This window comes from Thunnus albacares, chromosome 4 (assembly GCF_914725855.1).
Source record: "Thunnus albacares chromosome 4, fThuAlb1.1, whole genome shotgun sequence".
NCBI classification, from domain to species: Eukaryota; Metazoa; Chordata; class Actinopteri; order Scombriformes; family Scombridae; genus Thunnus; species Thunnus albacares.
The window spans coordinates 21,233,366-21,247,670 of NC_058109.1; the positions used below are offsets into that span (position 1 = coordinate 21,233,366).

Sequence of the window (14,305 nt, forward strand, 5' to 3'; positions counted from 1 at the left end):
GAATTTTAGCCAATTAAAATTTTGTATTAATCGGTATGGTCCAATCGGTTTACTCGATAGTCCAAATAGGCGGTAATTTCAGGGGTATCACTTCCGCTAATTTTCCCCTTAGTAACCCACATGGAAACCGATTTCCCTGTGTTTTGAGTTTCGGCGCCGATTCTGGCGGTGAGAAGTAATCTGAGGCACAGGAGGCAATTTCTTTGCCTTAAACCCACTTTGTAGTTTTTACATCACATATTTATACACAACTATGAAGATCGAGGAGGTCAAAAGCACCACAAAAACTCAGCGGATCGCCTCTCACAGTCATGTCAAAGGACTCGGGCTCGACGAGGCCGGGAATGCTAAACAGTCAGCATGTGGTCTAGTCGGCCAGGAGGCTGCCAGAGAGGTAATATTTACGTTGCATTGAAGTTAAGTTATTCTTGTAGTGTTTGTTTGGATGACTGGGAGAGCTGAAGGATTTTTGCAAGGATGATTTAGCTCATTGCAGGTGTTAATGTGTTATTTCCGTTAGCCCTGTGGTGTCGCTGTTTTACTCTCAGGTCAGAGGTGAGCTAAAGGGAAAGTCCACCTTAAAATGATATTTAAAAAATACTGTAGAGCTCCGTTTTTGGTTTGTGAATTTTTGATCCCTCAACGGAAAAGCAAAAATGCATATTTGTATAACTGATGAATGCAACTCGGATCAGCTCAATAGACAAACACTTACAGCAATTATGATTTTATGTAAAGTCCCCCTCCACTCAAAAATATGTTTTTTCTTCTAATTCCTATAGTTGGATGTTTGAGCATCATTTTCACATTCATCTGCTGAAAGTGTAAAGTTTCTTTGTGCTTAATTGAAAATCCAATTTTAAGGGGCAGGCCAACGAGCATGATTTGTGACATACAAATACTTTGGAAGCCAATCCTGGTCCAATATTCAACTTATGCATGTGGGATGTGGAAACTTGAAGCCTCCAGTGCACAAACACTGAGAATTGACTTTACAGTGAAGTAGGAGACATCTTGTGTCAAGTAGTTAAATTTTTGAAATGAAAAATATTTGCATATTCATAGATTCTGGATTTTTTTTTAATGAGGGAGGAGTAGAGTAGATGTCATTTTAAGGACTTTAACAAGATATTGAACTTTTATTTGTGGGAAAACCAGATCAGACACAAATTATTATTCACAGTAGAGTCTCTGTTGCAGATGGAAGACTTTTATTCACACATTACACATTCAACGACAAAGGACCAGCTTTGTAAACAGATAAAGGCATTGTATTTGAGTGCTCTGATTTCCAGATTAAGGAGACCTGACTGTTTGTAGAAATACTTGACTGTCTACAATCATTTGGATAGGACATTGGTGTACCGTACCCTTTTCAAAAATGTAATTAATAAAAGAGAACAGCTTTTTTTCTTTATTAGCCCTATGCCATTAACATACATGGACAGAGTAACAGAGTGGTCAGTGGGACTGGGAGTGGGGACAGTGCACAGATTGGAAATGTCAGGAGCTGCCATTGTCAAGCTTAAACTTGATTTCAATATGTGAAAATATAAACCTGCTGTGAAATGCTCAGCTTCAAGTGGACTGGATCTGTTTTGAATGAGCTTTTCAAAGACATTGGTGTGGCCAACCAGGACAGGTCCAACTAGACAACAATGTACATTTCTAGTAACAGAGTATGACTTCAGCCATTATAAATGTGAAAAATGTTGTGTTTTACAATAGTCCAACACACATGTGAACGTACAGTAAATCTATTAATTAGGAAACATTGCAGACATCTGAGTTAAGATAAAGTCTTGGGTCAAAGTTCTCACCAGGATATCCTACTACTCTGTCCATCTTCCCTGCAGTTAGGTCCTGTTGGTATTTTACTTTTGAATGTTGATATATAACAGGACTATATGCTGTGTTCACTCTCTAGGCTTGTGGCATCATTGTTGAGCTGATCCGCTCAAAGAAGATGTCAGGAAGGGCAGTTTTATTGGCTGGGCCACCCGGTACAGGAAAGGTAATGTACAGTGTTCATTCATTAACAGCAGGACATTAGTTAAACTGTTGAGTGTGGTTTTTGTTGTTATTAATGTTGTTGGTGGTGATTCTTTTCTCACATTTCTGCTTCTCCTCCCTTCAGACCGCCCTTGCCTTGGCTGTAGCGCAGGAGTTGGGAAACAAGGTGCCTTTCTGCCCCATGGTCGGCAGTGAGGTCTACTCATCAGAGATTAAAAAAACAGAAGTACTGATGGAGAATTTCAGGAGGGCCATCGGTGAGTGTGACTGGTCATAGTTTCTACCCCCAAACAAGGCTGACTGAGGTTGTTGTTTTTGATGCGCTCTGACCTGTTGAGCTTTAAGTTTACAGTAATGAAAAATTGAATGTTGGTCAAACACAAGCTTTTGCGTTGCAAAACGGTTGATTTGCAACCATAATAGCAGCAAGAGAAAGCAAATGCTGAAACAACGATAAATGAAGAAACTGACAAAATCACTATACATAACCAGACTCTGTACCAACATGAAACCAATTCCACACCACTCCCACTGTCCTGAATTGGCAGTATAAGTTTCAACAACAGATATTTAAAAACCTCAGCACATGAAAGCTCATAAAACTGAAACTATCTGCTTGGTTAGATTCTACTAGAGCTGGATCTTTAAGTGCAGTGAAAAATGAAATGCCTCTCAGTTTTAAAATTCCTCAGCCTGCCTGCAGCTTTTGGTGTAACAGAGCCTTATATGTTCATCTCAGTCCCTCAGTGAAGGAGTCCTTGGGCAGGAATAGTAAAGTGTCCTGCTGACACCATTCTCATGAGCTGAAAGGCAGCATTCTGCAGCAAATTTATGAGACTGGTGTTGAGAAGGAAGGAAGGCTCTGGAGGGGGAAGGGGTTTGTCTGACTGCTGATGGTACCTGTCGGAGGGAAGGAAATGGGAAATGGAGCTTGGGTAGAGGGAGAGGTGGTCATCAGCACCTTCGCTCCTCCCCTCAAATATGATCTGCCAGGGGGAGGGGGTTTCATTCTGTGGTTGTCATCACCATGTCGATAAGAGCGCTGTGACAGACAGTCCCTGCCTTAAGCATTGCTCTCTGACCTGGGCCCAGTTGTTCAAAAAGTTTGATCTGGATCAGAATGATCCGGATTTTGAAATCCCATGTATTGCTATCCAGGATCAGGTAATCCATCTTACTTTTGTGCCGTTTTTTTTTTTTTTTCAAAGCAACATTGGATTGGATTACCCTGATCCAGATACAAACTTTTCAAGATTACCCAATCTGGATTATTCTTTGTTACAACGTTTATGATGCACCTGAGCTTGTTGAAGACCCAGATCAACCTCTGGTGTTCACCCAGAATGAGGGACTGACTGGACGTGCAATAAGGGATGCAGTTGTTAGAAATGACTTTTGACTGGTTCATCTCTGATGATTGTGACATTGTAATTAATACACAGTACTTTATCTACTTTATCACTGTAACAGTTAAATAAATCAAGTGCACAATATAAATAAATGTGTGTGTGTATATATATATACTTCATGATACAAATAATAAATAATTTTTAATTTAAATTTTTTTTGTGATCAAAGGTATCCCAATCCTGCTAAAAAGCACCAAATACTGAAGGTTTGATCCAGATCAAAGCCAAGACTGGATTATGTAATCTAATCCGATTTCAGAATACTCTTTTTTTTCTCTTTTGAACAACCCCTTTTTCAAGGTTTGATCCAATCCAATAGCTGAAATCCCATCAGATGACTTCTGAACAACTGGGCCCTGAGGATCAGCCACCTGTACCTTCCTCATCCTCAGGGCCGCAGGCTGCACAAAAGAGCAACAAGAGTGTAATCGTGTTACAGAGAAAGATGCCCAGACATTTCATGGGCACATGCACACACGCTCTCTCTCTCTCTCTCTGTAATAAAACGCATTGTTGAGTAGTCTGAAGGATGTGGCGGCTTAGTTTCAGCAGGAATATAAAGGCCCGATTGAGTTCTCACACTGTACTGTAATGTCGCCCTCCTTCAGGATTACGTATCAAAGAAACAAAGGAGGTGTATGAAGGGGAGGTGACAGAGCTGACCCCCTGTGAGACTGAGAATCCCATGGGTGGCTACGGAAAAACCATCAGCCACGTCGTCATCGGGTTGAAGACGGGCAAAGGCACAAAGCAGCTCAAGGTCAGATTGGGAGCTATAATCTTTTTTTTTTCCTCTCTCTCTATTTTTTTATTTGTACTTGTGCTACTGCTGCTTGTAAAGCACCTTTAGCTATGGTGCATGTATAAACTGTTAATGATGATAATGATTTCCACAGGATTGATGAGAACGGTGTCAATTTATCAAGAGTTTATCAACTTCTCAAGCTACTTTGATCAGCTGAAATATTTCCATGGGTCTTTTTTTTTTTTTTTTACACCTTCATTAACATACATGTCAAATCCAGGTTGTATCTAGATGTGATTTCTATCAGTGTCTCCATATTCAGTTTTAACTCTTACCTGAAAATTGAGAAAACTCTTCTTCTCCATCAGTATCCTGAAAAACAAACAGTTGATTTACATGTGAATTTTAGTGTTGATGTGTTTTTTAAAATGTCATTGACCAATTCTGGCCATGATTTTAGTAATAAGAGTAATGCTAATGGGGACATTAATGCTCAGATTTAAATATTTTACACCCGTCTTGTTTCCTCAGCTGGATCCCAGCATTTATGAGAGTCTTCAGAAAGAGCGTGTGGAAGTGGGAGATGTCATCTACATTGAAGCCAACAGTGGAGCTGTCAAGGTATCACTATATTACTTTCATGTACTCGTCACAACCGTCACAAATTTTGATCAACAAATTCATTAATGAAATAGTTTGAATAAAAGCTCTCGGTTTTGTTCTTGGTGTCTCAGTATTTTTTTTGTCCTCTTCCGTCCTTCATGGTGGCGTTCTTTCATCTCTTTCAGCTCTGCATGAAAGCTCTGCTGCATTTTCTACTGTACTCTGGAATGAGCCCCTCTCATTCCTGCAACTCTTCACGCTCCCTCTATCTCTCCATCTCCCACAGTGCCCCTTTTCCAACAGCGAGGCTTGTGGCCCGTGTTGACAGGCCGCGATGACGGCTCCTTTAATCGGCGCAGGTGGGCCGGGGGGAGGGGGGCGCGCGGGTCGGCTCTAGTCAGAGGCCAGGGGAGGAGGGCTGGACGACACATTTGTTACTGTTGACAGCCATCTCATGACCTGCCTCCTCTAACTCTTTCATCCCTCAGCCGCACGCCCTCCTGTCTACAATGGGCTGGCACCGGGTTCAATCATACACCTGCTCTCCCTCCTCTTATGCGCCGTCTTCTGTTTCACTGTTTTCCGGAGCAATGTAAGACATTCGTTTTTTGTTAAACAGTGACCCACATGTTCCTTATGCTTGTGTCTTTTGCAGAGACAAGGTCGTTGTGACACTTTTGCAACAGAGTTTGACCTGGAGGCCGAGGAGTATGTGCCGCTGCCCAAAGGTGACGTCCACAAAAAGAAGGAGATAGTTCAGGATGTTACACTGCACGACCTGGATGTCGCAAATGCCAGACCCCAGGTACAGAACTGTAAAACAGTAACATAGAGAATATGTATGTGCATCCAGTCACATTGTCGTATATATATTAAGTTGTCAGAGGCAGTTATTTCCTCTTCCTTAATAACTGCTCATTATTTGTCTGTCTTAGGGAGGCCAGGACATTCTCTCCATGATGGGACAACTGATGAAGCCCAAAAAGACAGAAATCACAGGTAGAGAAAAACTCAAAACATCACAGAGTGCTTCCACCAGCTGACTTTTATTGTTCATTCATCTTCCGTTTTTGCCATTCCAGATAAGCTGCGTGCTGAGATCAACAAGGTGGTGAACCGCTACATCGACCAAGGTGTAGCTGAGCTAGTACCCGGCGTGCTGTTCGTGGACGAGGTGCACATGCTGGACATCGAGTGCTTCACCTACCTCCACCGAGCGCTGGAGAGCACCATCGCCCCCATCGTTGTGTTCGCTTCCAACAGGGGAAACTGTTTAATCAGGTTTGGATTAACTCTATAAAATTGATTTTATAGAGAGAAATATATATTCGAAATGCAGTAAGAGTTGTAGTTTAACTTTCCTTTTTTGCACATTAGGGGAACGGAGGACATCAGCTCACCACACGGGATTCCACTGGACTTGCTGGACAGAGTTATGATCATCCGCACTATGCTGTACACACCACAGGAGATGAAGCAGGTGAGTCTGAGGGTCAAAGTGCATGTGTGATGTGTGACTTCAGGGGTTTTTGCATTTGTGTGACTGACGACGGTGTGATTTGTAGATCATCAAGATCCGTTCTCAGACTGAGGGGATCAATATCAGCGAGGAAGCACTTGCACATCTGGCAGAGATCGGCAACAAGACCACCCTCAGGTAAAGATATAGTGCATTGTGTCAGTGAATAGAGGGGAGAAAGCTGTATACTGTCTGTGTGTGTGTGTGTGTGTGTGTGTGTGTGTGTGTGTGAGTGTACTGAGTGCTTCTTACTTTCTGTTTCTTCTCAGGTACGCTGTGCAGCTGCTGACGCCGGCCAGTCTGCTGGGCCGCGTTCAGGGAAAAGAGACAGTGGAGAGGGAGCAGGTAGAGGAAATCAACGAGTTGTTCTACGACGCAAAGTCCTCCGCCAAAATCCTCCAAGATCAACATCACAAGTTTATGAAATAAAAACTGGATCTCCACCTCTTTTCTTTTACAACTCTCAGGGCTGGTGTTACCAGCCAGTTGTTACATGGTTCACTTTATTTCTCCATCTTTGTCCCATGCTTTGTTTCTTTGCATCTTTTATCGCTCCACCATGGCTCATTGTAGTGTCCTTACTTACGGCTCATTTACTGTAGTAGGTTTGTTCTAATTGATTTTTATTCATTCCGTTTGTTGATGAAAATAATTTTTGAATAAAAATGGAAAACACAACTTGTCTCAGTGTTCTTTAATATTTTTGCATTGTTGTTACATTTTTACAGATTTTTACATGATGGATGATTTTGACAAACTCCTCACAGTCCAGGCACAAATGCACAGACCAAATTATTTTCTTTTGGTTTTTTAATTTTTTTTTTTGACAAAGACAAGTATATAAAGCACACTGATGTTTCAGAAGATTTTTGTATGTTCAAATTTATCAATTGCCATATTGCACCTGGTGCTTCGTGTTCCTTTATTATTACTCCACACCATGAAGCTGTGGGCAAATGCTGGTGAGACAGGAACATAAAAAAAATAGCAAAAAACCTAAATTCTTAATCTTATAATAATAATTAAAAAAAACTGGCATACCAGGTCATAGAAATTCTTAGATTTTTAAAGGTAATTATCAGCTTCATAAAAGCTCAAAAACATGCCAAAGTGAAACTGTTGAATGCAAAAACACAAAGATAACTGAGAAATAACAGGAAACCACTATAAAAACACACTTAACAATTCATACAATGAAGCACAGCAAGAAAACAACCTAATCACTAATGTGGAACAGGTGTTGTCCAATCATGGTCAGGAAGTCTCCTGCTACTTCCTGATTGGTTTAGCTGAGCGCGTATTGAGAACAGTCTCTCCTCCGGACCTCACCCCGCTGAACACAGACGGAGCAACTTTACCCATTTTCTCTGCAGAGGAAGAGAAACAACTATCAGAATATTTCACTGTTAATGGGGCAGAAAGAAGCGGGTTACATAAGGCCACAGAAATGCTCTTTATAAATACACACAGTTTATCCCACTTGGTGAGAGAGTACGCTGACAGGAGTCGCCCATCATTAGAGCTCTCAGAGTCCTCTCTGTATATGGAGTGGAAACTTGTGCATCATGAGGAACTCCCCTCACACAAACTCACTGCCATAATGTTATCTTAGCTTAACCAGATACAGGAAGAAAAAGACTGTTTTCTTTCTGTTTAATCTGTAAGTCAAACTAACACCAAACCATATAGCTGTGATTATTTGTGTGTGTGTGTGTGCTCACCACACTCCTCCATAACTTCTTCAGTCTTGCTCTTCACTCGCCCACTTGTACCCAGCTTATTCTTTGTATCAGCCAGGTCCTCTTCTCTCACTTCAGGACGCTGCAGTTGTTCGTCCTCTCCCTGACCTGGCTGAAGGGCAATGAGAAGGAAAAAGTAGGACAAGGCACACCTTCGTGTTTACAGAAGTCAGCAACATAAGAAAATGTCATCTCTTTTGAAAACTTAAAACTGTGGCCTTACTTGAGACATGTTGGTTGAGTAGTGGTGGAAGATATCCTGTGGGAAATTCTCCTCTCTCTGTCAGCTGTCTGTCGGTCCAGCCCATATATATACACACACACAACCTGGCAGCAATTCTCCACTGGACAGTAAATCTCTTCCTAAGACTAATAAATGACGCAATGAGTGTACATGCTCCACCTATTTTCTGTCTCTTTGCCTCTGGTTTTTCTCTTCTGAGCTGCTCTTCTTTAAAAAAATGATGAGGTCACTGCTATAGCTCATTCAGTTAACATTACATTTGTCCAAATAAATTCAAGAGGGGGCGAGAATATGACAAATGAAATCTGCCCCTGCATCTTCCCCCTCCCTACAGCAGGCAAACCATCCCTTTCTAACAGCACTGTTAACTTGCAGGTCAAGCAAATTGGACTCAAAGTTCAAGATATGAAACGAAAGACAAGTAGCTGATTGTCTTAAGACATCAAGCCTTCCAACTAACTTTACACCATGCTGGATTTATGTGCACATATATGTACAAAGCAAAAACAAAATAAAAATAAGCATTGTCCAACTTTAAAAGAATGCTGTTTCCACCCCTTCCTGCTCATTTTCCATAATGACGTCATTGCCCTCAAGGATCTTAAACTCAATGGTGATTAGTACAGAGGAAGGACCAACAAGTAACCAGAAAAGGTTCCCCAGCAACATGTTAATTAACTGCAGGAATCCAACCTGTTTACTCTTAATCTCACTCTCATAAAATAAAAATGTATGACTAAAAGACTGACACAAACATATGGTGTAACCTCATGTTCTCCAGAGCGTGCAAAAGCACAATATAAATTTGTCTCATTGAAAATGTCACCAAAATTCAGCATGGAAAATATAATTGAACTAAACATCAAGTGGAGATGTACCATACATTTTGTTTGTGGTGTAGAGCTGCTTTACCTCCTCAAAAAAAGTCATGCGAATAGAGTTATGGACATCATGTTTTATGAGACTGAAATCCAAAAAAAAAAAAAAAAAGTTTGAGCAAAGATACAGTACACACACAATTCAGTGTTAAGTGAAACTTGTTTCCATGAACAAACTACAACAAAGGCCTTGATTGTCTTTTGATCCTGAATTTAAATTTATCAAATTCAATAGAATATGGTGCAAGTGCCCATTATTTACACAAGTTTAAATAATTTTTTCTAATTTTAAGTCATGTCATGTTTTGTTATGATATCAACAGTTTTCAGTTGTACTTTACGCTCAATTTACTGAAATAAGTTACTTAAAATAACCCTAAAACTGCTGAAATCCTCCAAAATGGAAGTTTTGACAACATTTACACACACACACACACACACACACACACACACACACACACACACACAGTGAGTTTAGCAAGGTGGCTCTTTCGGCTATGAATTCATACTTTTCCATTCAATTAACACCACAAATGTGAATTACATTTCCTTGTTTTATTGTGCAGGACAATCTATTCCCTGTTATAAATTCAACTGTTTCCATAAAATACATTCATCTGTTTTTCACCCACAATTAGATCCCAGAACAGTCATGGCAAGTTTCTTCATACTTGTAGGTACCAACACAGGAATGATCGAGTGAAAAGATATCATCATCACACACATACTGTACACACACTCATACACACACATTCACATACGCGTATTAGAGGTCCATTGGAAAAAGCTGTTCACTTGTTGCTCCCACGCAGCCTGTCAATCAGTAACTCTTTAGCTGCTGTTTGTAGAGTAGAAAAGGGTTTCCTCCAGTCCAATAAAATAATTTCCCATCTAATTTATGTATGTTTTTTTCTGTACTGGGGTAAGAGCTGAGTCCTCACAAACTGAATAAGCCGAGTCTCTGTGAGGAGAACAGCTACAAGTACGCAGAGCAGACACGCTGCTCCCACGCAGATATGGACCAGGCGTAGCAACCAGCCGCCGTCACAGCAGAAAAAACCCTGAAACCACAGAACAAAGAAGCCTAAATTAGGGCCACTGACACAGATCATTTAGAATAAAACTGTAATGTAATGTCAATATTTGGAAGTAAAATATGAGCATAGAATGAAAAGACACATTTCTCTGGTACCTCAGACACTGCTGTGACAACTGCACTGACAGCCAGTGCCAGCAATAGGAGCGGAGAAGGCAACAGGCCTCGCAGGGGTTTCCAAGGACTGGACTGGAAGTAGCGATGTATGTAAAGCAGGCTGTGTGAGATGCGGAGGCCCATGTTGAGACAGTTGGCCAGAATGAAGCCAACACCCCCTGCCCACCATGTCAGCATGTAGGACAGGAGCAGGAAGGACACCGACAGAGCCAGCATCACCAGGTTATATCTGAAAAAAAAAAAACCCACAAACGTCATGTTGACTGACAGGTTATATACTGTGTACTAAATAAATCTGTCTGTTTGTATTTCTATGTTCTTACTTGTCAACCTCTTCTTGGCTCATGGCAGCAAATACAAAACACTCAGTTACACCATTTACAGCTAGCAGGAGGACATAGCAGCTGTAGCATCTCAGCAAAGTGGGACCTTTAAAAAAAAAAGAAAAGTTGTAACTAAGATAACCAAACAGATTTTCATATATTGTTGTTTAAAATGTTTGTGCTTCCTGTGCTTGTGTCGTAGCTCAATTACCTGCCCCACTGCTTAGCAGAGAGCCGCCATAAATGTCCAGAGCCAGGTGAGAGTAGGCGTAGCCAAACACCGTGATGATCAGACCGATCACCAGCACCAGTTTCAGCAAACACTCCAGGACCTCTGCTGCTATAGTAACATCCTCCTGTAGACAAAACCCTAAGCATGAAATAAAACCAACAACCACTCCTGCCCAGTGATTCACAAAACTGTGTTTGTGTTTATTTTCACGCCACAGACCTTTTTTTGGCTTTTGACATCACGGCCTCTCTCCAGCACTTTGGCAAAGAAGATGTAGAAGCTCTCCTCAATAGGCAAGAAGATGAAGCGCGCCACCATGGAGCCCAGATTATTCACAATATCGTAAACACCCTGGTCTCCAAAGCTGAGGACGTTCAAGAAGGTCATGACGTAACGCTCGCCCTCCGTCAGGATCTGCTTCAGGAAGGACTGCTTGAAGAAGCTCCACGTGAGCCGAGCCAGAGTCCAATCAACCAGTGGCTACAAACAAAAAATAGATGAACATCATTGGTCCTAGATGGTAAACAGTACATCAGTTTAATTTGTGGAGATGAACCATAGATAATAATAATACCTTTCCATCAGCTTTGTGGGGCAGCAGATCTCCAACACTCTGCAAAGGAAAACCCTTCCTCGTCGCCTCTTTAGACCCCAAGAAGCGAAGAAAGTAAACAGCATAGCACAGCACCAGGACTCCTGTGTACACCAACTAAGAAAAGCCCAGAACTTACAATCATTAAATGTGAAAAAAGGTATTTACAGAAATAATGAAGACTTCAACTCATTTCTTACATGAGCAGCAGAGAAGATGTAAAGGCCCCATTCACGTGAAGATACCACTAGTGCTACCGTTAAACTGCACTTAGCAATCATCGCTAAGCTCTCAGCGACCACTTTCAGTCGCACAAACATGTGAGCTTGAGCCAGGACCCAGAGGGGCTCAGCCAGGAGCTCCTGCACTCCTGCAAAGGCAAACAACACCACAGCAGAGCTGTAGTAAGGAACGGTCTGAGGATCGGGGACCTCCAGGAGCCAGAGCCACACACAAACCAGCAGGGCTGCCCATAACACACCAAGAGGCAACCTGGGAGGTGAGAGAGGTACAGAGATAAATATCCAAGCTGATTATACAATATCAAATGCACATAACGACGCTGAAGTTAGTTTCTGACTCACAGCTTCCAATTCAGGGTTAAGGGGAAAGTTAAGGGAAACATAAATATTGATATTTAGCTGCAGAGTCTCAGTTTTTTACCACTTACACTTATGAAAGAGTCTTAGACATCATAGCAAAAGCCTTCACGCTGTTTAAACCCACTTTCAGATGTGTGAAACCTTTATTTTGCTTATGAAAACTGAGAAAAGGGCAAATTCACTGCTTTTTTCCCCCATCCAGACCACATTAGATCAGGTCCAGATCAAAAAGCGCTATATTTAGACTTGTAAAATCTGGACTAGGTTATTAAAGACACTCCAGAGAGTCATTAAAACACAGTTTCATATTTGTGAGGCCTTTATTCTATTTGTGAAAAATGAAAAAAGGCAATTTCACTGATCTTGTGGCTAGAAATTCACAGCACAATTTCCACTTCCCTCCATTTCAATGGTTATGGCCATGTAAAGCTCCTCTTTCTCAAACAAAGGTAGATAAGTTATTTTTACCTTTTGAAACACAATCACACAATATCTTTATAGGGTGCATTTTCTAATCTGTCTACATTTTTCTAAGCAGTGAAATCGCTCTTTTTTCTGTATTTGAATCATTTTATAAAATCAACTCACGTCAGCCACAGCAGATTGATAACTTGTCTCCAGCTGTGGTTCGTCCCTGATCCTCCACTTAGACAAGCTCTCCGGAAAGCCTCTCTGGATAAAAATACTAATGTGGAATACAGTAGTGTAAGCCTGCATATACGAAGACGAAACAAAATCACGTTACAGAAGCTGGTGCAGTGAAATGTGCTGGTATTGTGTGTTTCTTGTCTTGTCTCACCTGACATTGACAACCCCAATCAGCTCTTTGGACACAAACCGCAGAGTGAATGCATTCAACAAGAAGGTGAGCACACGGAACATCACCTAAGACAAAACCAGGACAAACAATATTAATCCCTTAACATTAAGACAAACAGAGCATTTAGCGTTATAGTGTTACAGCTCAGAAGTGTGTTCATTTACCTGTAGCAACACATTATACGATGCTAGTGTGGACGCATCCTTCAGCACATCTTGAGAGCTCATGTTGAATTTGCTCTGACCAGCTGAAAACTTTTAGTGAATCTGACAGATTATCCGCTGCTTTCTACTGCAGATAAAGAAAATAAATTCATTATAAAGTCAAAGATGCGGCTGCCGAACCTTTATACTGTGATAACTGTTAATGTGGCTGCCTAAAAAAACAAGAACGGCAGGTTTAATGTTGCAACACAGCAAGTGTTAGATGATATTTGTTGGACAGCAGTAGAAGCTAGAGGCTAGATTTCCACTTCCGTACACATTGTACGCACACGCGTTACGCGGTGACGTTAATAGAGCGTTGTGTTAAGCGCAGCGCCGCTAGAGAGCGTAACTGTCCCTTCTGATAATCTGTGGAAGGGGACTCATTTTAAATATCCCATTTTTGTGTAATGACCAAATTGTTGTCACCAATATTTGGTAAATTCTACATTCACAAAATGAAAATTTGCCAAAAAAACATTTTTTCTGTCAAACAAAGCTCAAAATCTATATAAAAACTTTATCACAGCTAACATTCCCGAAGTATACGCTGATTATTAAATATATTAATTCACAAGCTTTTCAGTTTTGTTAACTCCTCCTTTCTTTCTTTTGTTCATTATTTTCCCATTATATAGTTACACAAAAATAGTGCTTTTACTATTTCCCAAGGAACCACCTGTAACTGCATTTTCTGATCTACCTAAAATGTCTTCAAGTATTTTTGCGTCACTGTAGGAATATTTTATTAAAATGAATTTTGGGGAGTAACTGGACTGGACTGTCCCTGGACAGGAAACAAATTGTGTCCTACCTGAAAACGTTTTCATTGCAAATATTACTTTCTGTAGGTTTTTATAATCACCAGCCTGTCTTCTTGATATTTATTTCACTTTATCTATTGATATTTATTTTGTCTTGGGGTTATTTATGGATCTACAAAATACAGTGATAATATGTTAAAGTGAGAATGCTTATTTCAAATATGGTCCCAAGACATTCAAAAATAAAGACAATATGACACAGAATTACACTAAAAACCTTTCAAGCTTTCAGGCTGGTGGTGGTGGTGGTGTGATGGTATGGGAGATATTTTCTTGGCACACTTTGGGCCCCTTAGTACCAACTGATCATTGTTTACACAGCCTACCTGAGTATTGTTGATCATGT

The 14,305-nt window shown here is 40.8% G+C and overlaps 3 protein-coding genes across 4 annotated transcripts; 1 reads left to right on the forward strand and 2 right to left on the reverse strand.

The window, feature by feature from the left end:
• The first annotated feature begins 92 nt into the window (after positions 1–92).
• On the forward strand, positions 93–6,967 carry ruvbl1 (RuvB-like AAA ATPase 1). Its single transcript, XM_044348327.1, has 11 exons — positions 93–394; positions 1,928–2,014; positions 2,138–2,270; positions 4,031–4,182; positions 4,699–4,788; positions 5,426–5,575; positions 5,706–5,769; positions 5,853–6,051; positions 6,148–6,250; positions 6,336–6,427; positions 6,559–6,967. The coding sequence occupies exons 1-11, from the start codon at positions 254–256 to the stop codon at positions 6,716–6,718; spliced, it is 1,371 nt and encodes a 456-aa protein (XP_044204262.1). The 5' UTR covers positions 93–253; the 3' UTR covers positions 6,719–6,967.
• Positions 6,968–7,120: 153 nt separating this feature from the next.
• mustn1a (musculoskeletal, embryonic nuclear protein 1a) lies at positions 7,121–8,391 on the reverse strand. The gene is made up of 3 exons (XM_044348328.1): positions 8,252–8,391; positions 8,011–8,140; positions 7,121–7,656 (listed from the first exon to the last, which is right to left on the reverse strand). The coding sequence occupies exons 1-3, from the start codon at positions 8,258–8,260 to the stop codon at positions 7,559–7,561; spliced, it is 237 nt and encodes a 78-aa protein (XP_044204263.1). The 5' UTR covers positions 8,261–8,391; the 3' UTR covers positions 7,121–7,558.
• Positions 8,392–9,686: 1,295 nt separating this feature from the next.
• On the reverse strand, positions 9,687–13,434 carry rft1 (RFT1 homolog). 2 transcript variants are annotated; one of them, XM_044350237.1, is made up of 10 exons: positions 13,097–13,434; positions 12,912–12,997; positions 12,701–12,823; positions 11,711–12,002; positions 11,493–11,627; positions 11,138–11,398; positions 10,898–11,042; positions 10,687–10,792; positions 10,343–10,592; positions 9,687–10,211 (listed from the first exon to the last, which is right to left on the reverse strand). In XM_044350237.1, the coding sequence occupies exons 1-10, from the start codon at positions 13,157–13,159 to the stop codon at positions 10,047–10,049; spliced, it is 1,626 nt and encodes a 541-aa protein (XP_044206172.1). In that variant the 5' UTR covers positions 13,160–13,434; the 3' UTR covers positions 9,687–10,046. The 2 variants fall into 2 exon arrangements, with proteins under 2 accessions (XP_044206172.1, XP_044206174.1); XM_044350239.1 differs by lacking the exon at positions 13,097–13,434 and having other exon boundaries at positions 12,701–12,797; positions 12,912–12,999.
• Positions 13,435–14,305: the final 871 nt, after the last annotated feature.

Coding starts and splice junctions, on each gene's coding strand:
- ruvbl1 (XM_044348327.1), top strand. CDS start 254: ATGAAGATCGAGGAGGTCAAAAGCACCACAAAAACTCAGCGGATCGCC. Junction 5,576..5,705: donor TCGCAAATGCCAGACCCCAG/GTACAGAACTGT, acceptor TGTCTGTCTTAG/GGAGGCCAGGACATTCTCTC. Junction 6,052..6,147: donor AGGGGAAACTGTTTAATCAG/GTTTGGATTAAC, acceptor TTTGCACATTAG/GGGAACGGAGGACATCAGCT.
- mustn1a (XM_044348328.1), bottom strand. Junction 7,657..8,010: donor AGAAGTTATGGAGGAGTGTG/GTGAGCACACAC, acceptor CTTCCTCTGCAG/AGAAAATGGGTAAAGTTGCT.
- rft1 (XM_044350237.1), bottom strand. CDS start 13,159: ATGAGCTCTCAAGATGTGCTGAAGGATGCGTCCACACTAGCATCGTAT. Junction 12,003..12,700: donor ATCAATCTGCTGTGGCTGAC/GTGAGTTGATTT, acceptor CTCACCTCCCAG/GTTGCCTCTTGGTGTGTTAT. Junction 11,399..11,492: donor CCCACAAAGCTGATGGAAAG/GTATTATTATTA, acceptor TTTTGTTTGTAG/CCACTGGTTGATTGGACTCT.